At 42.8% G+C, this 25,808-nt stretch overlaps 1 protein-coding gene and 2 pseudogenes across 1 annotated transcript in view; all 3 read left to right on the forward strand.

Annotated features, from left to right (window-relative positions):
- The window catches only part of COL4A6 (collagen type IV alpha 6 chain), a 349,822-nt gene that overhangs the window by 319,102 nt on the left and 4,912 nt on the right, over positions 1 to 25,808 (forward strand). The window contains 10 exon segments of the mRNA XM_090264056.1: positions 1,986 to 2,087; positions 16,737 to 16,845; positions 16,939 to 17,046; positions 17,605 to 17,676; positions 17,970 to 18,095; positions 22,391 to 22,513; positions 22,817 to 22,960; positions 23,152 to 23,250; positions 24,744 to 24,890; positions 25,583 to 25,700. Coding sequence (XP_090120182.1) covers positions 1,986 to 2,087; positions 16,737 to 16,845; positions 16,939 to 17,046; positions 17,605 to 17,676; positions 17,970 to 18,095; positions 22,391 to 22,513; positions 22,817 to 22,960; positions 23,152 to 23,250; positions 24,744 to 24,890; positions 25,583 to 25,700 — 1,148 coding nt within the window.
- LOC149991001 (Y-box-binding protein 1 pseudogene) lies at positions 7,417 to 8,380 on the forward strand (annotated as a pseudogene).
- LOC149991002 (coiled-coil-helix-coiled-coil-helix domain-containing protein 2 pseudogene) lies at positions 18,999 to 19,408 on the forward strand (annotated as a pseudogene).

Consider the following 25,808-nt stretch of genomic DNA (forward strand, 5'->3'; position numbering starts at 1 on the left):
TCCATGTGCAGTTGAAAAAAATGTATATTTTGCTTCTTTGGGGTAAAAAGTTCTATATATACCAACTGAGTCCATTTGATCTAGAGTGTTGTTCAATGCCTCAATATCCTTGGTGTTTCTTTGCTTTGAAGATCTGTCCATTGTTGACAATGGGGTGTTAAAGTCTCCTACTATGAGTATGTTGCTGTTGATATCTTTCTTGTAGTCTTCCAATATTTTCCGTATATATTTGGGTACTCCTATGTTGGATGCATATATGTTTACCAGGGTTATATCTTCTTAATGAACTGTTCCCTTAAGTATTATGAAATAATACTTCTTTGTCTTTTTTTTATGGACTTTGATGTGAAATCTGTTTTTTCTGATAGAAGTATTGCTACTCCAGCTTTTTTTTTCATGTCCATTTGCTTGGGATACTCTTTTCCATCCCTTCACTTTCAGTCTGCATAAATATTTTGTTTTGAGGTGTGTCTCTTGTAGACAACATATATGTGGGTCATGTTTTCATATCCATTCCACTACCCTGTGTCTTTTGATTGGAGCATTTAATCCATTTACATTTAAAGTTATTATTGACAGGTGTTTCTTCATTTCCATGTGTATCTGTATTCCTCTCCCTCTCTCTTTTTCTTCTTTTTCTTAAAGCATACCCTTTAGCATCTCTTGCGATGTCAATTTGGTGGTGATGTATTCTTTTATTCTTCCTTTCTTTGGGAAACTCCTTATTTCATGTTCCATTTTGAAGGAGAGCCTTGTTGGGTAGAGTAGTCTTGGTTGTAGGCCTTTGTTTTTTATTTCTTGAAATATTTTTTGCTATTCCCTTCTGGCTTGTAGTGTTTCTGTTGAGGAACCAGTTGATAGCCTTATCGGAGCTCTCTTGTATGTTATTAGCTGTTTCTTTCTTGCTGCCTTTAGGATTCTCTCCCTTTTTCTTTGAATGTTGGCATTTTAATTATGATGTGCCTTGAAGTGGGCCTTTTGGGGGTCATCATCATTGGGTCCCTCTGTGCTTCCTGGACTTGCATGACTTTTTCTCTCATCAAGTTAGGAAAGTTTTCTGTCATTACTTTTTCAACCAGGTTTTCTATCCCATGCTCCTCTTCTTCTCCTTCTTGTATCTCTATGATATGGATATTGTTTCATTTCATGTTGTCCTGCAGTTCTCTTAAACCCTCTTCATTCTTTTTTAATAATTTTTCATTTTGTTGCATTGTCTGAGAATTTTTTTCTACATTGTTCTCTAACTCACTGATTGGATCTCTGCTTCATTTAGACTGATTTTGATTGATTCTACTGTGTTCTTCCGTTCAGAAATTGTATTCTTCATTTCTTCCTGGTTGTTATTGATAGTTTCTATGTCCTTTTTTATGCTGATGTAGTTCTCAGTAAGTCCCTTGTAGCTTCCCTGGAATTCTTTGTAGTTTCTCTGGAGTTCTTTGTAGTTCCCCTGGAGGTTGTTGTTGTTTCCCTGGAGTCCATTGTAGTTTTCTTTGAGTTTGTTGAGTTCATTGAGCTTCCTCATTACCATTGTTTTGAATTTCATGTCTGATAGGTTGCTTGTGTCTATTTCATCTACCTCTCCTACTGGGAATTCCTTATTTCCTTTTGGTGGGGTGTTTTCCCTGTTTGGTGGGGTGTTATTCTACCTTCCAATTTTGGTGGTTGGTCTTGTTTGTTTCTGCTTCTTAGATTGATCTGATTTTATTATCTGCTTTTATGGTGTGACCTTCTTGTATACAGTTGTTGAGCTGTTGCCTCCAGCTGCCACTTGGAGGGAGTAGTTTGCTTAAGTGATTTCTCCAGTAGCTCTGGGGATGATTCTGTACTGGGATCTAATCTGCTGCTCTCCTAGTTCTTTCTCCAGAGCCAGCACCCAAAATGTTTTACAAAGTGTCTCTAGTTCACTTCATCCTCCTTTGGCCTCAGCCAGGGGTTAGTGCACTCCCTCTCAGAGGCCTTGGGTGGATTGACTGTTTGTGTACCAGGGCAAGCGGATCCAAGGCTCTTCTGCCCACCAGCATGGGGTTGACAGTGGGCAGACTTGTGCACTTGTTCCAGTGGATGGGGGTGCCTTTGCAGGCCAGCAGGTGGGTTGGTTGTGCATCTGTGCATGTGGACTGGGGCACTTCTGTGTGCACGATTGCGTGACCCAAACAGAGGATTTGGGAGTGTGCAAGTGGCTTTCTGTGCCTGCATTCCTCAAGAATCTTGCCCCACGACTCACGTCTCCTCCCTGTCTGCAAAAAGCAATCAAAAGAGAAAAAGAAAAAAGAAAAACACAGTCACACACACACACGTGCACAAAAGTATGCTGTCCCTTGCCTCCCAGAGCCAGAGGCCACCTGGCCCACTCCTGGCTCTGCCAGCGGGCAGAGCCTCGCCCTCCTCCCAACTCCTCTGAGAGGAAACCTAGGGTCACCACTAAAAAATCTTTACATGCTGCCAGCTGCAGCTTGGGGAGCCAAACCAGCCAGAAATCCCATCTCGTCCCTTTCTCCTCCACTATCCTAACCAGACAAGTCTCTCCCATACAGTTTTCCATTACCCAGCAGTGCCAAGGCTCAGCTCCTGCCAGTATCCAGATGTTAACCGAGATGTTCTGTCCACAATTAGCCCAAACCACAGACAGGTCTTGGGAGCAAGCAAATGCAGCCTCCCCTCACTCCTTTGCCATCTTCTGAAAACAAAACTCTGAAGACAGTTAGCTACACTAGAATCTAGTGTCTACCACTGGCATTGAAATTTTCCTTGAGACATGATTTTTCTCCTTAAATCACCCTCATTGTCACTAAAGGGATTGCATTAAGTCCAGTTTCAATATTTTTGCCCATTCATTTGCATAAACACAAGAGCAACAATTGATCACATAGAATCTTTAAGTCTGCTTTGCAGGAACTCAGACAAGGAACCTTTAGATTGAGCTTTAGTCAGCCCTTCATGGCAGAGTCAAGCCACACAATTGCCATATGGCTTTACCTGAAGTACCTACATTCCTCAAGTCCTTGAGGTTCCCATCATGTCTTAAGGTTTCTACTTACCATCTTTCAAGAAAGCAACCTTTGTTCCTTCCCTGGAAAGACTGCCATGAACCACGTGACCAACGAAGGTACCAGGCCACTTCTCCAGTGGACTTTTGTTAGCTTCAAAGTCAGTCTCAGTTCCTCAAGGCTTTCTGTTAACAACCAGAATCGAGGCATGCCTCCTTCAGGCATGACATTCCAGTCAAAGTCTTGGCTATTTAAACCACAATTGCAAACTGATCTTATTGGCTTTATGCAAAGAAACATTCTGTTGTTACTTGCTCACTAAGAATGTCAAATTCATGAGGGATCAGGTAAGGGAGAAAAATACAAAGCAAAAAAGGAAAATCCTTGTCCTTCCAATACCCCCTAAAATTGCATCTCCATGCCTTATACCTTCCATTAAGTACATTCCCACTTGATGTGGTGTTTCAACTCTCTCTGGAAAACCTAAATTTTCTTTCAGAACAGAAATAAAGCAATGTCTAAGCAAAGTCTAAAGCAAATAAAGAGTTCCAAAAGGGGGTGGAGGGACTAGGACTATCCTTAAAAATATTATCTCACACCAACCAGTTCCACTAACCAATCACAAAGACAGCCTTTCCCAGGTCTCAAATGATAGAGGCACTCTCTTGCCTACCAGTGCATCCACTGATCTCATGGTAGAGACATGCTCTCTCATTCCAGCCAGACTCTAAGCGGAACCAAATGTCCTTTCCTAGGTCCCAATGGCAGAGGCATTCTCTTGCCCACAGTCTCATGGTAGAGACAGAGGATTCCAGATGTACACAAAACAGCAAAGTTCAAATAATGCCCCCCATAAGATCAGAATATAAGCAAAGAAGTCAAGCAAGCAAAGAATAAAGCAAACAAAGAACACTACCCAAGAGCTGGGGTTTCCTTTCCTTCCAAGTTTAAAACTTTCACAATCTTCTATATATCTTATACTCATTCAGAAATATCCATAACTCACTTTCAATCCTTGTTTTTTTTTAACACCGGAAAGTACCATACTCAAACTCAGTGTCTAGCAGCTAAAGACTGTAACTTTGCAAATACATAGAGTAAAAGGAATATTGTCACTTTGCTTTTGGGGTCACTGTCCTTTTCTGAAAGAAATTTCAAATCTCCTTTCAGAGTGCAGGTCCAGCTTTTCCTTTCAGCATCAACTACAGAAGCAGGATTCAAGTCCTTCTCAGGTGGTGCCAATTATGTCTGTGTGTAGTGGAGCCAAGGCTTGATTTCCATTAGCTTTAGAGGAAATCACATTGTCAACAGGACATCATTTCTCAGCAAGGGCTTCCATCTTCTTTATTTTCCCTTTTGAGTTTCAGGCATTCCCTTTTCTTTTTTTTTTTTTTAAGTATATTTTATTGATTATATTGTTACAATAGTTCCAATTTTTTCCCCTTTGCTCCCCTCCGCCCAGCACCCCCCTTCCCCAACAATCCCCTCTCCAAGTCCCATGGGTCCTACATACAAGCTCTCCCACCTCACCCTTTCATATATTCTTCTTCTTCTTTTTTTAAAAATAATTAATTAATTAGTTAAATATGTTAACAATAAAAAATAACAATCCCTCCCTCTCAGACTCAAGACCCTTTACAATCTTATAAAGGACAATGGACGAAGGTCTCGAGCTCCTCTAGCTGCTTCAAGCTGGACATGGTCGTCGTCCTACCTACCCGTGGGTCAAGAAATCCCTAATAAGAGTGGGGGTGTGGATGGGAGGGTGGCCTTCCCATAAGGGGAAGGATCGTGCATTTGACTAGACCCTTCCCCTTCTTACCCCTTCTCTCCCTCCCATCTCCCCCTTTGTTACTGTTAGTTTATTCCTCGTTTACATACCTCTGGTTCAATTTTGCTCATTTGTTTGTGTTGTTCATTAGTTTCCTGTAACAGGTGATAGCATAAGGTAATTTTCTTCTGTTGCCTGGCTTATTTCGCTAAGCATAATTCTCTCTAGTTCCAATCATGTTGTTGCAAATGGTAGAAGTTCCTTCTTTCTTTCAGTACTTATTCATTGTCATTTGCCCCCTTTGTACTCGTGTTCCTCTCTGTCTCTCTCTGTTTCTTCAACTTCTTAAAGCAGACCCTTTAGCATCTCTTGCAATGCTGGTTTGGTGGAGATGTATTCTTTTAGCCTTCTTTGGTCTGGGAAACTCCTTATTTCATCTTCCATTTTGAATGAGAGCCTTGCTGGGTAGAGTATTTTTGGTTGTAGGCCTTTGTTTTTCATTGCTTGGAATATTTTTTGCCATTCCCTTCTGGCTTGTAGTGTTTCTGCTGAGAAATCTGATGATAGCCTTATTGGAGCTCCCTTGTATGTTATTAGTTGTTTCTCTCTTGCTGCTTTTAGGATTCTCTCTTTGTGTTTGAATGTTGCCATTTTAATTATGATGTGTCTTGAGGTGGGCCTGTTGGGGTTCATCTTCATTGGGACCCTCTGTGCTTCCTGGATTTGCATGATTCTTTCTCTCCTCATGTTAGGGAAGTTTTCTGTCATTAGTTTTTCAAAGAGGTTTTCTATCCCTTGCTCTTCTTCTTCTCCTTCTGGAATTCCTATGATACAGATATTATTACGTTTCATGTTGTCCTGCAGCTGTCTTAGAGCCTCTTCAGTCTTGTTCAGTCTTTTTTCATTTTGTTGCACTGTCTGTGAGTTTTTGTCTACATTGTCCTCCAGCTCGCTGGTCCGATCTTCTGCTTCCTCTAGCCTGTTTTTAATTCCTTCTACTGTGTTCTTCAATTCAGAGATCGTATTCTTCATTTCCTCCTGGCTCTTATTGATAGCTTCCATGTCCTTTTTGATGCTGGTATAATTCTCAGTAAGTTCCTTGTAGTTCTTCTGGAGTTCACTGTAGTTTTTCTGGAGTTCTTTGTAGTTTCCACTGAGCTCATTCAGCTTCTCCATAATCCATGCTTTCAATTCCGTATCTGATAGTTGGCTCCCCTCTATTTCATTTAGCACTCTTTCTGGGGACTCTACCTTTCCTTTCAATGGGGGGTTGTTTCTCTGTCTCCCCATTTTTGTGACTCCTATTGTTTGTTGGTGCTTCTTAGAATGATCTGCACTTCCTGGATCTTCCCCTGGTGGCGTCAGATCCTGTACCAGTCTGGGCCTAGGCAGCCTGTTGGAGACTTCCAGGGATCTACTGCCTTTGTCTGGCTCCTTTAGTTGTTAATCTATTCAATCTGTGATTAGCTGTCAGGCTTAAGGACCGTGGGTGTGGCAGCTTAATTCCTGTAGGCAGGGCCTTTGCTTCCCCTCAGGCTTACACCACTTGGCCGGGAATGGTCTGCCTGCAGTACTGGGGATGAGTCAGCACTGGGACCCGGCCGGCCGCTTCCCCAGCTCTCCCCTCAAAGCCACCACACCAAACTCTCCCCAAGCATCTCCAGTCCTCTCTGTCTTCCCTCTGCTTGAGCCCAGGGTAAGTGGGGGCAGAATATTTTCATATGTGATCCGCTTAAGAGCTCTTTTTCTCCAGCTGTTTCTCTCCGGCTAGCAAGAAACCCTGTGGCTTTTCGCTTTTCTCAGCTGGATACTATTTTAGTTTCCACTCTGTTGCTGTAGGCTGGGAAGCTCAGCTGGGGGTTTAGACCCTGACCTTCTCAGAGGGAACCCCCGGCTGCTGAGCTGTTTCTCAGTCCCTTCAGCTGCCACCCGTTTGAGCCCAGCCAGCCCTTCCGCGTCTCCGCACTCCCTACCGGTCACGTTGTGATGTAGCGGCCTTTTCTGTCTCTCCGTGGTTATAAGACTTCTCTCCAGCTGGTGTTCAGTTGGTTATTCCAGATGATTTCTCCAAAATTACATTGTAAATTCAGACTAGTTCTAGGAGGAAGTTAGTGTAGCTTCCACTTACTCCTCCGCCATCTTGTTTCTCTCTCAGGCATTCCCTTTTCCAATGGCCCTCCTCCTTTCAATGGGCACATTGATTGATGTTTAATGGGTCTTTTCTCCCTCACTTAGGGTTCCATCTCTCCTTCTGATTTCCACACACTGTTTGTAAGAAAATGATAATCTGCTCTAACTTTCTTGCTTCCCGGGCATTGTAAATTTAAAGGATATGTCCACCAGCTAAGAGGGATTCATTCCCATTGCCCTGTCTAAACACTGGAGTTTCTTTCTGATATCTGGGGCACTTTGCCCAATAAAAGTGATGTTCACTATCTGTACATTTTCTGGTGCCTCTGGGTCAGCATCAGTGTGCTTTCTATAGACCTGATAGATCCTTTCTAAAAATTCATAAGAGGAGTTCAATCAGTAGCGGGAGCAGAGAGCAGACCCCAGAGAGCCCTGAGCAGCCCCACCACCACCGCTGGCCTAGTTACCATCACAGCCCGGAAGGAGCCGCAGCTGCCACAGCCGGCCCCAGTCACCATCACCGCAACCATGAGCAGTGAGGCCGAGACCCAGCAGCCACCTGCCACAGCTACAACCCTCAGCGCTGCCAACATCAAGCCCAGCACCATGGGCAGCGGTGCAGGGAGTGGTGGCCCGGGCACCCTCACATTGGCAGCACCTGCTGGCAGGGACAAGAAGGTCATCGCAGCAAAGGTTTTGGGAACAGTAAAATGGTTCAATGTAAGAAATGGATATGGTTTCATCTACAGGAATGACACCAAGGAAGATGTATTTGTACACCAGACTGCCATAAATAAGAGTAACCCCAGGAAGTACCTTTGCAGTGTAGGAGATGGAGAGACTGTGGAGTTTGATGTTGTTGAAGGAGAAAAGGGTGCGGAGGCAGCAAATGTTACAGGCCCTGGTGGCGTTCCAGTGCAAGGCAGTAAATATGCAGCAGATGGTAACCATTACAGACGCTACCCGTGTCGCAGAGGTCCTCCATGCAGCTACCAGCAGAATTACCAGAATAGTGAGTGCGGAAAAGAATGAAGGATTGGAGAGTGCTCCCGAAGGCCAGGCCCAACAGTGCCGGCCCTCTCACAGGCGACAGTTCCCACCTTACTACATGGGGAGACCCTATGGGCATCGACCACAATATTCCAACCCTCCTGTGCAGGGAGAAGTGATGGAGGGTGCTGACAACCAGGGTGCCGGAGAACAAGGTAGACCAGTGAGACAGAATATGTATCGGGGCTACAGATCACAATTTCACAGGGGCCCTCCTTGCCAAAGACAGCCTAGAGAGGATGGCAATGAAGAAGATAAAGAAAATCAAGGAGATGAGACCCAAGGTCAGCAGCCACCTCAACATCAGCACTGCTGCAACTTCAATTACTGATGCAGACGCCCAGAGAACCCTAAACCACAAGATGGCAAAGAGTCAAAAGCAGCCGATCCACCAGCTGAGAATTCATCCACTCCCAAGGCTGAGCAGGGCGGGGCTGAGTAATTGCCAGCTTACCATCTCTACCATCATCCAGTTTAGTCACCTAACACGAAGAAATGAATAAGAAATTCCAGCAATAAGAAATAAACGAAAGATTGGAGCTGAAGACCTTACATGCTTGCTTTTTCCCTGTTGACCAGATGGCTAGAAATATCTGCATCATCCATGCACCATGGGGTTTTTATTATTTTATCTAAAGGCATCTCTTTTTGGTAATGACAAATGTGTTTGTTTGCTTTTTTTCATAAGCCTGGTTTTTCTTAATACACCTTTGAAGGTTTTTAAATTGTTTCATATGTGGTCAAGTTGAGATTTTTAAGAACCTCATTATTTAATTTATAATAAAAGTTTACAATTTGATTTTTTCAAAAAAGTCAACAAACTGCAAGCACCTGTTAGTAAAGGTCTTAAATAAAAAAGAAAATTCATAAGGTGCTGTGACTGGTGTGAGTCTGTTGGTTGGTTGTCATTCCACAGAGCAAAAGGCCACAGATTCGATTCCCAGTCAGGGCACATGCCTGGGTTATGGACCAGGTCCCTGGTTGGAGTGTGTGCAAGAGGAAACTAATTGATCAATGTTACTCTCCCTCTCTTTATTCCTCCCTTTCCCCCTCTCTAAAAATAAATAAATAAAATCTTATAAAATTCAGAAGGATCCTCATCTGGTCTTTGTTGAACAGCCAGTATCATATTTAGACTCTTTTGTTTAGACACTTTTTTCTTAAACCCTTCCAGTATCCACTTTATGTAATGTTCCAAAAAGGCTAGGTCCCCACCATTTGGATTCCAGTCATGCTCTGTTAAGGGAATTGCCCCAGCTGGGTTGGGCGTCCCATTGAGATTCTTTTGGTGGCAACATCCGGTCTCTTCATTTGCTTTATTTATAACCAGCCATCTCTCATCTACATCTAACAAGATGTTAATGAGAGCCTGTACATCTGCCCAGTTTGGATGGTGAGTGGAAAAAATGGAGGTGATAAGACCTGCCATTCTCTGAGGACCATCCCTATATGAGGGGAATGGAATTCTTCCAATTCAATAAGTCTTAAGTGGAGAATGGAGTATGTGCCCAATAGTAGCCAGAGGGCTGGCCTTTATGGGTTACTCCACCTACAGTGTATTGCCTCAAAGGGAACTGTCTGCTCCAGATAAAGATGCTCCCTGGCCAAATTGGATGCCCTGATGGGTTTTGGAGGGGGAGATCTGTCCCTAATACAGGGGTGGAGCTGTTGTTGGCTCTGTGGGCCCCACTCCAGGAGTAGCTAGTGGAGGGAGTGGTGATGGGGGTGGTCCTCCTGCCATCAACCCTGAGTCCTCTGGGTTCAGGGCATTAATGAGATTTATCTAATTCTCCTTTTCTTCCTGCATCTTACTGTCAAGGAGAGGTTTTGAGGCCTCTTTCCTTCTCTGCACCATCAAATGATTCTCTGTCCCTGGGGAAACCCTACTATGAAATAACATAAATGCCTTGACGTAATGGATTTCATCCCATCTGTCTAATCATTGGCAATACTGTTCCAATTGCATGATGGTATGATAACTTAGGGAAACATGCATGGACCTCTTGTCCGACAACTCAAAACTATGTAAGCCACACAGTATTACAATAATAAACCAATACCTCCTTAAACGTTGGATAATGGCTGCACATACTCCAGTCTGCAAAAATACTACCCAGTGGGTTCCCTCCAGGAACAAGCACAGAACTGCCCTTATTGGCCCAGATGTACAGCAGGCCCAAGGCTATTGCCAGAAAAATCCAAAGAAGCTGAGAACATATAAACAAAACTGGCGTCCATGACTCCATTATTCCAAAGAGTACTCACAGCAAATCTGCCAACCAATCTCAGAAACTGTGGTCTCCACACAATGGTTTTTCCAAAGCTTAGCTAGTTCTGACCACTTCTTAGAGTATATCACCTTCCCAGACCCAGTTCACTTCAACCTGCCAGGCATGTTTAGGTAACTTATGACTTGAGCAGACATGCAAAAAAAATTCCCAGAGACTGGAAAACCCCACAGTCCCTCTCTTGGGGTCGACCAGCCATGAGTAGCTAGGATCCCACCAGAGTCACCATTGCTATTACTGAACAGCAATTGGGGTCCTGCTGCCTGCTGCCTGCTGCCAGCATCTAGAGAAAATTCCAGAGGCAGAGGCTTGATAAAAAATGAAAAGAGTCTTCATTCAAAAGCTACACAATCTTGAAACAACAACTTTCCTAATGCATTCATCACTTAAGTCCATCAACTAAGACTAAAATCTTTAACTCTTAAGTTCTCCTGTCATTTCCCTTGCTAGTTTTTAGTTACCTTATTTCTACAAACTAAAACAACATAAGATACAAAGCTACATAATTTTGGAAGATTGGCAGGCTTCTGCCTCAAAGCCCATCCCCTCTAGAACACTCAAAGAAATATTACAGGCCAGACCAATCCTAGGCAGTGCCTAGAGTTTCTTCTTTCATTTGAAATATCACCTTTCAGGAAACACAGGCAGCTACAGCACAATCACCCAGCCATCCTTGAGGAAGAGAAAGAGAAAGCCAGTCTGCCTTTAAATCTTCCGCCCATAATTCTATGCTCACTGGAGGCATTCAATTCAGCCAATCCATTCCTAGACTGTTTATGATTGCCTCAGGCAACTTCCTCCTACAGCCTCTCCTTACTCTTCCCCAGTAATCTGATCAGATTTCTCTGTATCATAATGACTCCAGAGCTTTGGCATGGGCATATAGATAGTCACTCATCTGCAGAGCACACCAAGTGCCTATATTTTCTAAGAAACTTGCTAGAACACCTTGATTTTCTAAGATTCCAATTTTAATCAGCATTGGGAAGTTATGAATGACAAGACCAGGATTAATTGCAAATCAAATCTCTCCCCTAAAAACCCAAAAATACATTTCCACCTTCCCCTCTGTAAGATGCTCATCATCTTCCCCTCTACAGAATGTTATTTCCTCCCCCAATTCACCCCTGCCACAGAGCACATGAAGGAAAAAGTGGGACAATTGTAACAGAAAAACAATAAAAATAAATAATTTTTAAAAATTAATCATTTCACCCAGGTTGTCCAATTTCTTGACGTGTATTTTTGTTCATAGTAATTTTTTACAATATTTTGTATTTTTGTGCTATCAGTTGTTAGTTTTCTTCTTTCATTTTTGATTTTATTTATTTGGATCCTCTCTATTTTTCCTTGATTAGTCTGATCAATAGTTTGTCAATTCTGTTTATCTTTTCAAAAATAATCTCCTGGATTCATTGATCCTTTCAATTATTTGTATATTTTGCTATGTCATTTAATTCAGCTCTGATCTTTATTATTTCCTTTCTTCTGTTTGCTCTGGGCTTTGTTTGTTGTTATCCCTCTAGTTCTTAAAGATGTAGAATTAGATTGTTTATTTGAGGTTTTCTAACTTCTTCAGGTAGGTCTATATTGCTATGAATTTCCTACTCAGGAATGCCTTCACTGTGTCCTATAGATTTTGGGTTGTTACATGTTCATTTTCATTTGTTTCCAGATAAATAATTTTATTTCTTCCTTGATCTCATTGTTAACCTGTTCATTATTTAATAACATGTTATTCAGCTTCCATGTATTTGAATTTTTTTGAGGGCTTTTATTTCTTCTTTCTTTTGGAGTTTGGTTTCTAGTTTCAAGCCATTGTGATCTGAGAAGATGCTTGATATGATTTCAATTTTCTTGAATTTGTAATCACTTCTTTTGCACCCTACCATGTGGTCTATCTTTGAGAATGATCCACGTGCATTTAATAAGAATGTATATTTTGCTTCTTTGGGGTGAAATATTCTGTAAACATCAATTAAGTCCATTTGGTCTAGAGTGTTGTTCAATTCTGCAATATTTTTCTTGATTTTTTTTTTTGGACAATCTATCCATTGTTCACAGTAGGGTGTTAAAATCCCCTATAATGACTGTATAGCTGTCTATCTTTTTCTTAAAGTCTTCCAATATTTTCTCTCTATATTTAGGTGCTCCTATATTGGGTGCATATATGTTTACAAGAGTTATGTCCTCTTAAGTATTATGTAGTGACTTTCTTTGTCTTGTGTTATGGCCTGTTTTAAAGTCTATTTTATCTAATATAAGTATTGCTACCATTGCCTTTCTTTTCATGTTAATTTACATGGAATATTTTTTTCCATCCCTTTACTTTCAGCCTGTGTATGTCTTTTGTTTTGAGGTGGGTCTCTTGCTGACAACATATATACAGGCCTTGTTTCCTTATCCATTCGAGTATCTTATGTCTTCATTGGAGCATTTAATCTATTTACATTTAAGGTTATTATTGACAAGTACTTATTCATTGCCAATTTTCCCTTTATGCTTGTGTTCCTCTTTCTCTTCTCTCTCTTTTCTTTCTCTCTTTCTTTTTCTTTCTTTCTTTCTTTCTTTCTTTCTTTCTTTCTTTCTTTCTTTCTTTCTTTCTTTCTTTCTTTCTTTCTTTCTTTCTTTTCTCCTCCTCCTCCTTCTTCTTCTTCTTCTTCTTCTTCTTCTTCTTCTTCTTCTTCTTCTTCTTCTTCTTCTTCTTCTTCTTCTTCTTCTTCTTCTTCTTCTTCTTCTTCTTCTTCTTCTTCTTCTTTCTTCTTCTTTCTTCTTCTTTCTTGCAGTCCATTTAGCATCTCTTGCAATGCTGGTTTTGTGGAGATGTACTCTTAGCTTTTTTTTTTTTTTTTTTTTTTTTTTGCCTTCCATTTGAAATGAGAGCCTTGCTGGATAGAGTAGTCTTGGTTGCAGGTCCTCACTTTTTATTACTTGGAATATTTCTTGCCATTGCCTTCTGGCTTGTAGTGCTTCTGTTGAGTAATTAGCTGTTAGCTATATTGGAGCTCCGTTGTGTGTTGATAGCTGTTTTTCCATTGCTGCTTTTAAGATTCTCTTTTTGTCTTTAAATTTTGCCATTTTGATTGTAATGTGTCTTGGAGTGGACCTCCTTGGGTTCATCTTGATTGGGACTCTCTGTCCTTTATGGACTTGTGTGACTTTTTGCTCCCCAAGTTAGGGAAGTTTTCTATCATTATTTTTTCAAACAGGTTTTCTGTACCTTGCTCTTTTTTCTTCTCTTTCTGGTATACCTATGATGCTATTACTGTTACATTTAATGTTGTCCCAAAGCTCCCTTAAACTATTCTCATTCTTTCTTACTCTTTCTTAATTCATTAGTCTGACTGAGTTTTTTTTTCCCCTACCTTGTCTTCCAACTCACTGACTTAATCTTCTACTTCATTTAGCCTCCTTTCTCATGTTGATATAGGTCCCACTGAGTTCCCTGTAGTTCTCACTAAGTTTCTTGAGCATCTTTATAACCATTACTTTGAACTCTATGTGTGATGAATTGCTTGCCTTTATTTCACTTAGCTCTTTTTCTGGACATTCTTTCTTTTCTTTCTTTTGGGGGTTGTCTCTTTTTATTCCCACTTTAATTGTCTCTTTGTGTTTGTTTCTCTGTATTAGGTTGACTTGTGTTAACTCTCTGTCTTGTGGAGTGGCCTTATGTGTTAGGGGTCCTGTGGGACCCAGAGATACAACTCTTTGATCTGCTGATATGAATGCTCTAGAAATGTACTTTGTGTGGGTTATGTGGACTCTCCTGTTGTATTTGGGTCCTGGTTATTATTGACCAGTTGATTGGTGGGAACTCCCTTTTATCTGGAAGGCTAAGGGGCTCAACTTCCACCATATGTTGTATGCTGTTGTATTGATACTGGCAGAACAAAACAAAACAACACCAAAACAAGCAACCCTGCTGACCACCACAGGAATATCAACCACAAGAAATAAAAGAATAACAGCTGAAAGTGAAATGTGATAGTAAAGAAAGGGGAAAAGAAAAAGGATATGAGAAGACCAAAGGAAAGAATACTGATTATGAGAGGAGAAGGGAGAAGAGAACTATTACTCATAATGAATTGAAAGAGGAAAAGAGGGAAAAGGAACACAGAAAAGGTAACATAAATATTAACAGAAGAGAACAGTGGAGTAATCAAAGACAAGAGTAGAATAAGATATATGAAAGTAAACTGGAGAACCAAAAAAAAAAAAAAAAAAGAAAAAAATAGATAAAAATTAATAAAAAGGCTATAAAAAAGAAATAATAGTGAAGCTACTGAAAAAAGAACCAAGTGAATTTGTAACAGCACAGTTTAGATTTTGCCTTCTGGTGTCTCCCTTTGGATACTGTTCTGATGTCTGATTCTGGTTTAAGTCAATGTCAGTGCTGTCCATTTCTGACCCTCAGCTGCCTTTTTAAACTACAGGCAATCCAGTTTGTAGCTGATTCCTCCAGGCTTGGCTGCGCCCAGGGTGGGTCAAGCTGCTCTGCAAAGCTGGCTATTATCAGCACTGGGTGCATAGGATGTGTCATCAAATGTCCCTAGTCACCAGAGGATCCACCTCTGCCAGTCTCTGCCTGCTAGACTGCTGTCAGTCTTAGAGTAATCACAGACCAGACTATTTCTGACAGGACTTTTTGTAGAAACAGGGGGCTGTGATTTTTGGATCTCCCATGGCAGATGCCTTTCAGACTTCAGGGAAGATGGTGGGTGTGTTCCCCTTCACCTGAGCCACTAGTCTGAGTCTATCAAAGATTATTTCCCTCTACTTGGCAGGGCAGGGACCCTAGAGACCTAGGGAACCCTAGGGTTCTAGAGACCAGATTTTGGGTCTGGCAGACACCAGACACCAGGAGGGTATTTCTGTTGCTCTCCTGTGAGGGGGAAGCACTTGTCTGTTTCCCAGGATAGTATATGGATTAGCTGCACCCTACCACCAGCCTCTGATGACCCCTGGGTCTGTTTATGTTGCTATCTCCTCAGCAAGGGTTAAGATACAAGATGGGAGAAAAGAAAGAAAAAAGAAACAAAACAGAACAAGGCAGAGCAAAATTGAAAAAAGAACAAAAAAAGTTGCAGGGTGGAGCAAACAGGATTTCAGAGGTTGTGGCAAAGGGGTTTCCAGAGGGTAGGGGGAGTGGTATTGTACAGGGTAAGGTAATTGAATTTTTCCTGGGAGGGGCTAGGTCTTGCAGGAAAGACAGCTGCTGTGGAACTTAGGTATATCTGGGTCCCAAAAATCCCACAGCCACTTCCCTAAGACTCTCCCCAGTTCCTCCCACTCCAGATTCTCCTCGTGTGACACCAGTCTGCACCACCTTCCCTTTACTAGGGCCCAACATAGATAGTCACAAACACAAAACCTCTGCTTTGCCCCTTTAAGGAAAAAGAGTGGTGGGTTTGTCTCTAGCAGTTCTCACCTCTCCCCAGAGCAGAGTCCCCACAGTGCAAACTCCTCGATCTCCTTATCTGGATGTTCTAGGAATGTCCTTTGTGTGGGTTATGTGGACTGAGATGTTGTATTTGGGTCCTGATTTTCACTGGCCCGTTGGTTGGTGGGAACTTTCCCCAATCTGGCTGACTAAGGGGCTCAACCCCTACCATGGCCACCTTTGCCTTGAGAGGGCTTCTAGGTGTGGGTTCCATCCCCAGTCAGGGCAAATACAGGAGGCCACCTATCGATGCATGTCTCTCACACCATGCCTCTCCCCCACTCTCCCCAATCAATAGATTATATCTTGTGTGCATTGTCTTCTTTCAAGTCTCATATAATCCTGATGGGTTGGGGGAAGAAAGGGAAGAGTCCAGCAGCTAAATTATAATTGGCGGGGTGCTCATGCCACTCCTTCCAATGAGTCTCAGCCTCTAGCTTCTGCCACTGCTCTCTTGCCATGGTCTCTGCAATCTTTGCCACCCTGGCGCCTCTCTCCGCCCCCAACATTCCACCTTCTCAGCCAATTCGCACCCTCTTCAGTCAGACTCTGTCCTGTTAGTGGCTCCAGCAGTGCTCAGGGTTGGGGCGGTAACAGCACCCCCTGGCAAGTACCGCAGCCCCCTGACCCTGGCTCTTGGTGGTGGTGGAGTGTGCAGCCCTGCACAGGGCAGAGGGCACAGAGCTAAGTCTAGGCACTAAGGCGCAGCTACTCTGGTAGCTTCTTCCCAAGGAGGAATTGTAACTTTCACAGAATGCTCCTGCCCCAAATCTGTGCAGCCAGATGCACTAGGCTGGGTGGCTGTGATGTCAGTGGCTCCACCAGGAGAGCCTGGGTCACCTGCCCCTGAGTGCCCTCGCAGGTGGGCAGGCACTCACACACTTGCACACACACCTGAACACTCGTTCACATACACACTCACACCTGCTCTTACTCACACTTGGCTGGATTTTCGAGTTGATTGCTCTGTGGTTTAGCTGTAATATCAGTCCAGGGCTGGGCACAAGTGAACAGAGCTTCTAGCTACTCTGTAGCCATCTTGGAACCTTTCATATTTTTCTTGATTTCTAGGTATGAAAGGAAAAGCTGGACAAGTCGGTGACACGGGTTTACCTGAAATTAAAGGTGACAATGGGAAAGTTGGTATTCCTAGAGATGTTGGTCTTCTTAGCTTCCCAGGTACCATGCTACATGACAACTTTATTCTGAAAAAGTTAAGATTACCTTCAAGGCATGACCCATTCTGAACATCTACCTTGGCTTCACTTTTAGGACTCCCAGGGATTGCAGGCATGAGAGGAAATCCAGAACTTCCAGGTTCTCTGGGCTACCCAGGGTCACCTGGGCCTGTGGGACCCCCTGGTCTAATAGGAACTAAAGGTATGTGCATTTTGGAGAAGACAGTGAGGAAGGGAGTCCTTCCCTCAAAAAAAGGATAGCAACTACTTTATATTATCAGATACTAGCTGGGATTAAGCCATATCCAGGAGAGTCATTGACTGGGCTACATGAGTAATAATAGGAAAGGAGAATGAAGAGAAAATAAGGATGGCCAGCATAAATGGGAAGAAGAGAACAATTCATAAGGTCAATGGTCTTACATATAAAAGACTTTCCCTGATTTAGAGATTGGGCAGTGTTCTCTGGGAGCTGGAAACTCAGGGTATTGGCATTGGCATTCTGACTTCTTGAAGAAACCCAATTGTTTATTACCCTGTTCTTAAAGCTATATTGGTTTCTAATAAGCATCAGGAAACCCGGTGGTGGAGTGTATAGGTTAAGTGTGGCCCAGTCTCCCTTAGGGCATTAAGTAATGCCTCAAGAAAGACTATGACCTTTAAAATGAGGACTTTGCAGTGCCCTTGAGGAACAGGACATTTTGCTGACCATTCATGATTTAGAGTTACTAGAGCCATTTCTGATATCGTTTCCCCCCAGGTTATCCTGGAGTTCTTGGTTTGCGTGGACTAAATGGGCTTCCAGGAACCAAGGGGACCCATGGAAATCCAGGTAAGGAAGACATTCAAGGGCAAGGTGGAGAGCACAGACTCGGCAACAGAAACCTGGTAGGGGCTGTCCATGAGTTCTTTACTGTGGTGTACCCTTTAGGCTTGAACTCATAGATCTCTTTGCCAGACCCCAATCTGGGCTGCCTTGCTGTGGGGAGGAAAGAGGGTAGGGTTTGTACTTCTACTCAGATGAGCTCTGCTTCCTCTTATTTCAGACAGGCCCATGGTAAGTAGCAGTAGGGCCTCACCCCTCACTGAGATCTGCTCCCCACTTCTCTCTGCACTTCCTCCTAGGACCTAGTATAACCGTTGTGCCAGGGCCAGCTGGCTTGCCTGGTCCCAAAGGCAAAAATGGTTCTCCTGGAGTTGGCACTGGAGTGCCAGGGAAGTCAGGCATGAAAGGACAAAAAGGTGGCCAAGGTAAGTGGCCCCAAGTCAGGCCTTGTAGAAGCTGGGTAAGGCCTGTCTAGGGAGCCAAGGTTGCAGTTTTTCAGGGATATAAAGCTCACGGGGTTGAGCTGTGCATGTCTTCAGAGGTCTGGGAATCTTAGAACCCAGTGGAACAGAGTGCCTAGGGCTTTCTTAAGAAGGGGTGTCAGGGAGTAGTTCAGAGAGTCCCCTCTAGCCTCCATATTTCCTCTCATTCTCCATTATGTGACTCAAGGCCTCTCTTGCACTTGGCCAGAGCCTCAGTTTAATGGTCCTGAAGAACAGAGCTTGTTCACCTAGTGGTTTGTCAGAAATTCCTCAGTGCCCATTGTGTATAGTACTTCCAGAGCCCTGGGAAGAAAGTGTGGCTGCTGGATGGAGCCCAAGACTAAGAGGATAAATATCACCCTATGACAGGCACAGAGCAGGCACTCAATTAGGATTTGTTGGGTTTGCGTAAAAGTTGATTGTGCCCTAATCTTGTCCCCTGACTCACACATTATCTGAAGTCCCTTTCTGAGTCTCCCTTTCCTCATCTGTCAGGCAGTGAGAGTTAATTCTGATTCTTTTACTCTCCTTAGGAATGTTCTGAAGACCCATATATATCCAACTCAGTATAAAACAGGAAATGAATGTAGTGTAGAATCATGGCTAAGAGTATGGACTCTGAAGTCAGACTGCTGGATTCAAATTCCAGCTCTACCTCTTAGTAGCTATATGACCTTGAATAAGGAAGTTTCTTGCCCCTCAGTCCAAAATGGACCCCCAGTTTTCCTTTTCTATAAAATGGGCATAATAAGAAACTCTACCTCAGAGGTTTGGTGAAGAATCAGGGAGGAGCAAGGTATATAAAAGCACTTAGACTTGTAGACACAGAGCTATAGAGTGGTTGCAATGCTGTGTGGAAGCTGAAGCCACACCTCCCACATGGCCCCTCTTGCTAGCCGGGCACCTCATATGAGAGCTGCGCCCAGGCCAGCACCAGCAGCTCAGCTGCCAGCGCCAGCTCCACCATCTGCTGTTGGCTCACCTGCTGCTGCCCTCCAGCAGCCAGGTCTCATGGCCCAGATGGCAACTACTGCAGCTGGTATGGTTGTGGGCTCTGCTGTTGTCCACACAATGGCCTGACATCACTTACCAGGAGCCTCAGAGAACTCAGCCAACATACCAGCAGCAGTTTGGCCCATGCCACTATGAGATGAAACAATTTTTGGAGGGTACACAGAACCAGAGTGACCTTAAGTTTTTGTGAGGGTTTCAGCAAGGTGCTGAAACAGTGCAAGTTTGCAAATGGGTTAGCCTAATCAAGAAGTTCATAATGAAGAAACAGAAAATCATCTCTCATGACGAAGTTAATTTAGTATAAAGATATAATTGATAGTGAAAGTATAAAACTATCAGTTGAACCTCTCCTATTATTAATAGTTTCCTTGCCTCAGAATTGCAATGGAAGAGAGTGTACTTACTACATAGAAATTAATTGAGGTGGTATTGAGTTTGGGGCTGGGCAAATGTTTGTATGGCTTCCTTAAACCAACTTTTGTGATGTTAATATTTGTGAGTCAATTAAAAATAAAGTGATTTTCTTCCACACACAACAAAAGCACTTAGCGCACTGTCTGGCACATAGTCAAATGCTCAAGACATGTTGACCATTATAGCATTTACATGTTAACCGAGGAAACATATTTGCAAAATGTTCTGTTCCTCATAGTTCTGGGGCCTGGGGTTCTATATTTTACTTATTTATGTGCATATTTGTATAATGTGTATGTTTGTATAACTTGCATATGTTTTCCAGGATCTGTACTCATATTAATTCATTTCCTGATGCATTTATATTGATCCATCTGCTGTCTCTCTTTACTCTTTCCTTTGAGGGCTTAAACAGGGTCTGAACCTATAGGGAGATTGTGAGACTTATTTCACAGGACACAGAGCAGAGAGGATCCAGATAGAAGCAAAGGGGCATTGTCTTTTCTTATTTCAAATCTAGACTGTGAATGCCTGGTCATTAAATTATTTATTTCCTTTATTATCTAAAGTAATAAAATCACAATTTTAAATGTAATAAACAGCACATGTCAGGATGGATACATTTCAGAAACATAATATTGAGAGAGAAAAACAAAAGAGGTACCGGAGGAATATAACTTGGTATGATTCCATTGTTAAAGGTTCATAAATAAGCAAAAACAACCAATATATTGTTCAAGATACAAATATGCATGGTCCAACTGTAATGAAAAGAAAATTATGAACACAAAATTCAGGAGTCAGTGCCTTTGAAATGGAGGGAAGGTGGTAGAACCTTTGAAGGGCATGCAATCAAAGGTAATATCTTTTTTTCTTAAACAATTGTGGGATTAGAACAGATGTTCATTGTATCTGGATTTTTTTTTTATTTCTGGATTCTTTTTTATGTATGGTTTCTAAATAGTCTGCTGCTTTTCTCAATATCTATCTCTGATTTGATCATAGATATCAGTGTAAAATGAGGATTTACCCCTAAGGAAACTTCCTAGAGCAATCTCTGACCCTAAAATGCTTTTATCTAAATAATTTCAAAATACACCATCTATTTATATATTTGTACTACATATTTAGAGGCTGAATTTGTATATTTAGGGTTTTCTAAGGCTCTGACATTGGAATGAGTTGGAAAAATATGCCTTCTTGCATTTTTATATGCTCGTTTAAAATGTCTTAATGAGTTTATTTCCTGTTTGAGGTCGGTAATACCTTTATTTCAGGCTTGATGGTAAATTGGTGTAATTATAAAATAAAGAAACAGGTAAAAAATGAAGGTGGTTCCAAAAATTGAAATGAGAATTTTTATAACGCATGTGTTGCCCACACTCTACTCTATATGGTGTCTCATTTAGTGGTTTTGCATAACTTTAGCATATATATTTTTTCAGAAAAAAACCAATGTCTCTTTTCAGATTTTTACCTTTGTGAAGATAAAAAATACTTCAAAAGTTTTTCAAGAAACACTTGACAATATTAAAAGTAGAACCATGTGGTTTTGCAATAAACTCCTCTTTGTATTTTTTGTTTCTTTTTTGGACATGTAATCATTAGAGACTTTTCTTGAAATTTATATTTTCCTTCTCTATATTCCCTCAATATTTAATTAATTAATGAGCTATTAAAAACATCACCCGTCTACCATCTTTCTTTACAAGTTTTCATGGATTTGCCTTTACTATTCCTTACCTAAATATGAGGAATTCAGCATTAATATAATCAGGTTGTCAAAAATAAATGCAACTAATTTTTTTGAATTTTGTTTCTACAAACAAAAAAATAAGAATCTCAACCATCAGAACAGTTTATCAACTAGTTTGACTCTATTTCTCTTTATTTGAATATCTTCTAGAATATATCAAAGTAATAAATGCATTTCTTTCATGCTAAAAGTATAATACAAACTTCTACATTTGTATGTATGGCTTTGATGTGAATATCTATGTATTCAATATGTGCATTAAATAAATCTTCTGTCATCAGTTGAATTTTTTTTGAACATATTAGAAACCATTCCACAAGCAGACAACTTATAAAGCAATATTAAAATTTGAGCAAACAAATATTCTGTATCTACTCTAATACGTGACTATTCTCTTTGGCCAAAAGTGGGGAGCAATTTAGTACAGATAAATTTGTTCTGTAGTCTTAATTAAGCATGCATTCAGCCAATATCATGAATTACCTATAAAAGTGTTTTCCAGTTTGCCTAAAAAAAATCTAGAAGTTAGCTCTACAAGACATCAGGAGGCACAGTGCCCTGGGCACCTCCATTCTGACCCAGCAGGTGTCTATTCTGATTAGTTGGGGACTGTGCCCCACCTCGATATGTACCTTTTCTGGACAACATAAGACACAACTGGCTAACTTAATGGAATGTGTAACAGGAACGATAGGTTTAAAAACACTTCGGGAAACTTCAATTCCAGGTGCTGTAGTCATGCCTTTTTTCCTAATTTGGGGGAAATCTAAAATATTTCTATTACCAGTGAGATTGGAGAGCTAGAACTTTCCAAAGCTCTATCCCAATTAAATACAGTACCTGCTGCAGAGGGGAGTCTCTGAACCCTGTCAGCTATTTCATCTACTGGCTGCCAAAGTAGCACAAAGGGAGAAGAGCCCTCTGCTGGTGTCTGCTGGTCTGGCAACTACCAACCATTTCCATTTTCTGTGTAAATGTCCATTTTCTCTGAGAGATCCTGGCCCTCTTCAGGTCACACAAAGTCCATGCAGCTCCTTCTATTTGTTCTTTGCAGGTTTCCCAGGTTTCCAGGGACCTGCTGGTCCCCCTGGTGCCCCAGGCCTCTCTTTGCCCTCAGTCATAGTAGGACAGCCTGAAGATCCTGGGAAACCTGGGCTAGATGAAGAACGAGGTAAAGGTAGGAAGTCCAAAATGGAGCTGGCCATCACCTTTCATCTAAAGTTTGGGGAGGTCCCATATACAGTTCATCCCCATCCCTATGGCTGGACATGCATGGGCCTACTCGGCCTCACACCCCTCCCCAAGCAGGGACCTGGATGACGGGAATGGGCTGCATTTTGCTAAAAAGTTTTGGGAAGGTCTGGGCACTGGGACCCCACAGATAGCAAGAAAACATTCTCTGCCATGGGGATGGGCTTTCAGCAGTGGCCACTTCTTGTTCACCTGCCCTTACTTATTCCTCTTCCCATCTCATCCCTAGGCTTCCCAGGTCCCCCTGGGCCATCCTCTGATCAAGGTGACCCTGGAGACCCTGGCTTCCCTGGAGTTCCTGGCCCTAAAGAGCCCAAAGGAGACCAAGGAATTTCAGGTTTCTCTGGCCTCCCTGGAGAACTAGGACTAAAAGGTATGATTGCTTACTTGGCTGACTGCTGGGCCCTTTCTCATTCTATAGTTAGACACGACTCCTTCCTGTGGCCCTGTGAAGAGAGTCCAGCTGATAATGCTCTTCCCAACCTCATCTCAGCCTAGTCTTTGCTCCCCACCAGCAGCACCACCATGCCAGACTATGACTTGCTTTCCTTTGGACTTCGCCAGACATGAGAGGTGAGCCTGGCTTCATGGGGACTCCAGGCAAGGTTGGGTCACTTGGAGACCCAGGATTATCTGGGATGAAGGAGAAGGCAGGCCCAAAAGGTGAGTTGAGAGCATGTGCCAGGAAAGGGTCTAGGGATAACATTCCTTCAGGAGTCACTGCACACCACTCCAAGAAATCCTGCATGCCTGAAATAGCTTGATCAAGCTCCTCCAGGGAGGAAGTTTGGGGATATTTCTGTCTCCATCAGCTCCCAGGACTGAAAAACACTGCTACTTTACCACCATGCATCCTACCACTGGTCTTGCCATTTTGCATTAGTGGGAATTATATTCTCACTCAGATCACCACTCACCCATTTGCTCAATCCAGAAATGAAGAACCATCTTTCCAATCCTTTACCACCACATCTGTCACTCACAGACATCCAATCCATTAGCAAGTCCTGAGGGTTGTATCTCTTAAATGTGTCTTGCATCCACTCACCTCTTATCACCTCCACCACTACTATCCAGGTCCAAGCCATAAATATTCCTCACATGAATCACTGCAGTGACCTGCTAACTGGTCTCCTTGCTTCTGTTGTGCACCTTGCCTAACAGTCATTTCACCTCACTGTGGTGAGAGAGGTTTCATAAAAGTTTAAATCATCCACTGGCCTCCCATGGCATACAAATAAACTAACAACGGCCACAAAGCCCTATGTGATGCCTCTGTCCCCTTTGCAGCTCACTGTGCTGTTGCCACACTAACCTCTATCAGTTATCTAAAAACACTTGGCCACAGGGCCTTTGCACACACTACTTCTATTTCCTGGAATACTCTTGCACCACCCTCCCCAGCTCTTCCTAATGCTTCAGTGGTCTTAACTTAAATGTTATTGTTTATAAGATGCCACTTACCACTCTCTAAAGCAAGTTCTCCACCTTATAGTCCCCTGTCCTCCCTCTCATTGTGACTTCACTGTTCATTTCCTTTGTAGCCCTTCTCAAAATTTGTAGTAAGATTAATGACATTTGTCAGGTTATACATTATTTTTATCACCAGACCATAATCTCCATAAACATGTATCTTATTCACTGCTCTCTCCCCTGATCTATACAGTAAGCAACTCAGGAAATACTTAGTCAATAAATTACTAAGCAAATTGGCTTGTTTGACTTTAATAGTAACCCAGCTACCTAAGTTTGGAGTTCTAGGCTGTGATGCCAATTGAACCTCTGGGATTAGAGGTGTCCCCTCACCCTCCTTCACACTGCCCTTACCAGTGAGTGAGTAAACAATTATCCCAGCCCCTAGCTAAGTCTCAGACTACCATATTTACAACAAACACTTCCTGACTTGCCTACCATATACAGGCCCTGAGAAAGACAAGATAAATACAATTTGGTTCCTACCCTCAAGGAGCTACCAATCCATTGGGAAGGTAGATGGGTAAAGAGGACATTGTGTGGTATTCAGTGGGGACTGTGGGGACAAAGAGGAGGGGCAGAAAGTGGATGATTATGAGGGAGAAAGGGAGTCTTCCAGGGACCCATCCTGGCTGCCTCCTCAGCATCCAACTGACATTTTCATTCTCCTCACCTGCCCATAGGCTTTTCTGGCCCTCGAGGTGCTCCAGGCAAAACACCAGTTGCAGAAACCATTCAGGCTTCTCCTGGACCCATGGGTCTACCGGGCATTGATGGCATCCCTGGGCTCATGGGAGATCCTGGAGTTCAAGGCCCTGTAGGCCTCCAAGGTAAGAATGGTGCCTGAGAAAGGGGAGCTGAGACAGCTTTGGCTAAGAGGCTGAACAAACCGGCTGGAAAGCCCAGCTCCAAGGGGATGCCTTCCTCAAGTGTTTCCTAAGCTCCTCACAGAGCTGCCAAGCTTCTTGTCAGGAGGAAAGGTCAGCAGAATCAGCAGTTGTACTTGGTTTTAGAGAATGTGTGGGAAGAGCATAGCAGTTACTACAGACAGCTTGACTCTCTCTAACATGCTGCTGAGAGAAGGAGGGAGTGTGGCGGAGGATGAAAAGCAATGGAGGTGGCCCAGGGCTGGGGGACAGGAAACCTAGCTCCTAATCCCAGTTTTTTTTCCCCCAACTGAAATAAGTTTAGCAGTCTCTCTGGGCTTCCATGTCCTCATTTCTGACATGAGATGGCAGCAATGGCCCTACATTCTTCCCAGCATTGCTGGAAGGATGAGAGGAAGGGAGGACGAAATAAATGTGAAGTGGATCAGAAAGGCAATCCCAGGCCAAGATGCCCCAACATGAACTAAGAACTAGCCCAGGAAGCTCAGGACTGAGCTCAGTGTGTGCTGCAACCTGACGGCCTGTGTGACATCTCCTGGTGAATCCTGGGCATGACATATGAGTCCTCTTTTTCAGGAGGGCTCCTCCAGACCCTCCATATTGTGTACCCCACTGTGGGCCTTCTTTATGGGTAGGCCCCAAAGGTTTACCTGGCAACCCTGGCAAAGACGGCCCAAGCAGGCTCCTTCGCCCACCTGGAGCTCTTGGCGATCCCGGTCTTCCTGGACTGCAAGGCCCTCCAGGACTTGAAGGTCTGACAATGTCGGCACTAGGGGCAGAGGGCTTCTGTGAGGGTTGGGGCTTGGTGGTGAGTTAAAATCTCAAATCTGAGAATTAGGAAATCTGGTGCTAAAGCTTGAC

The sequence above is a fragment of the Furipterus horrens genome, unplaced genomic scaffold (assembly GCF_987537825.1).
Source record: "Furipterus horrens unplaced genomic scaffold, mFurHor1.1.pri manual_scaffold_17, whole genome shotgun sequence".
Lineage (NCBI taxonomy): Eukaryota > Metazoa > Chordata > Mammalia > Chiroptera > Furipteridae > Furipterus > Furipterus horrens.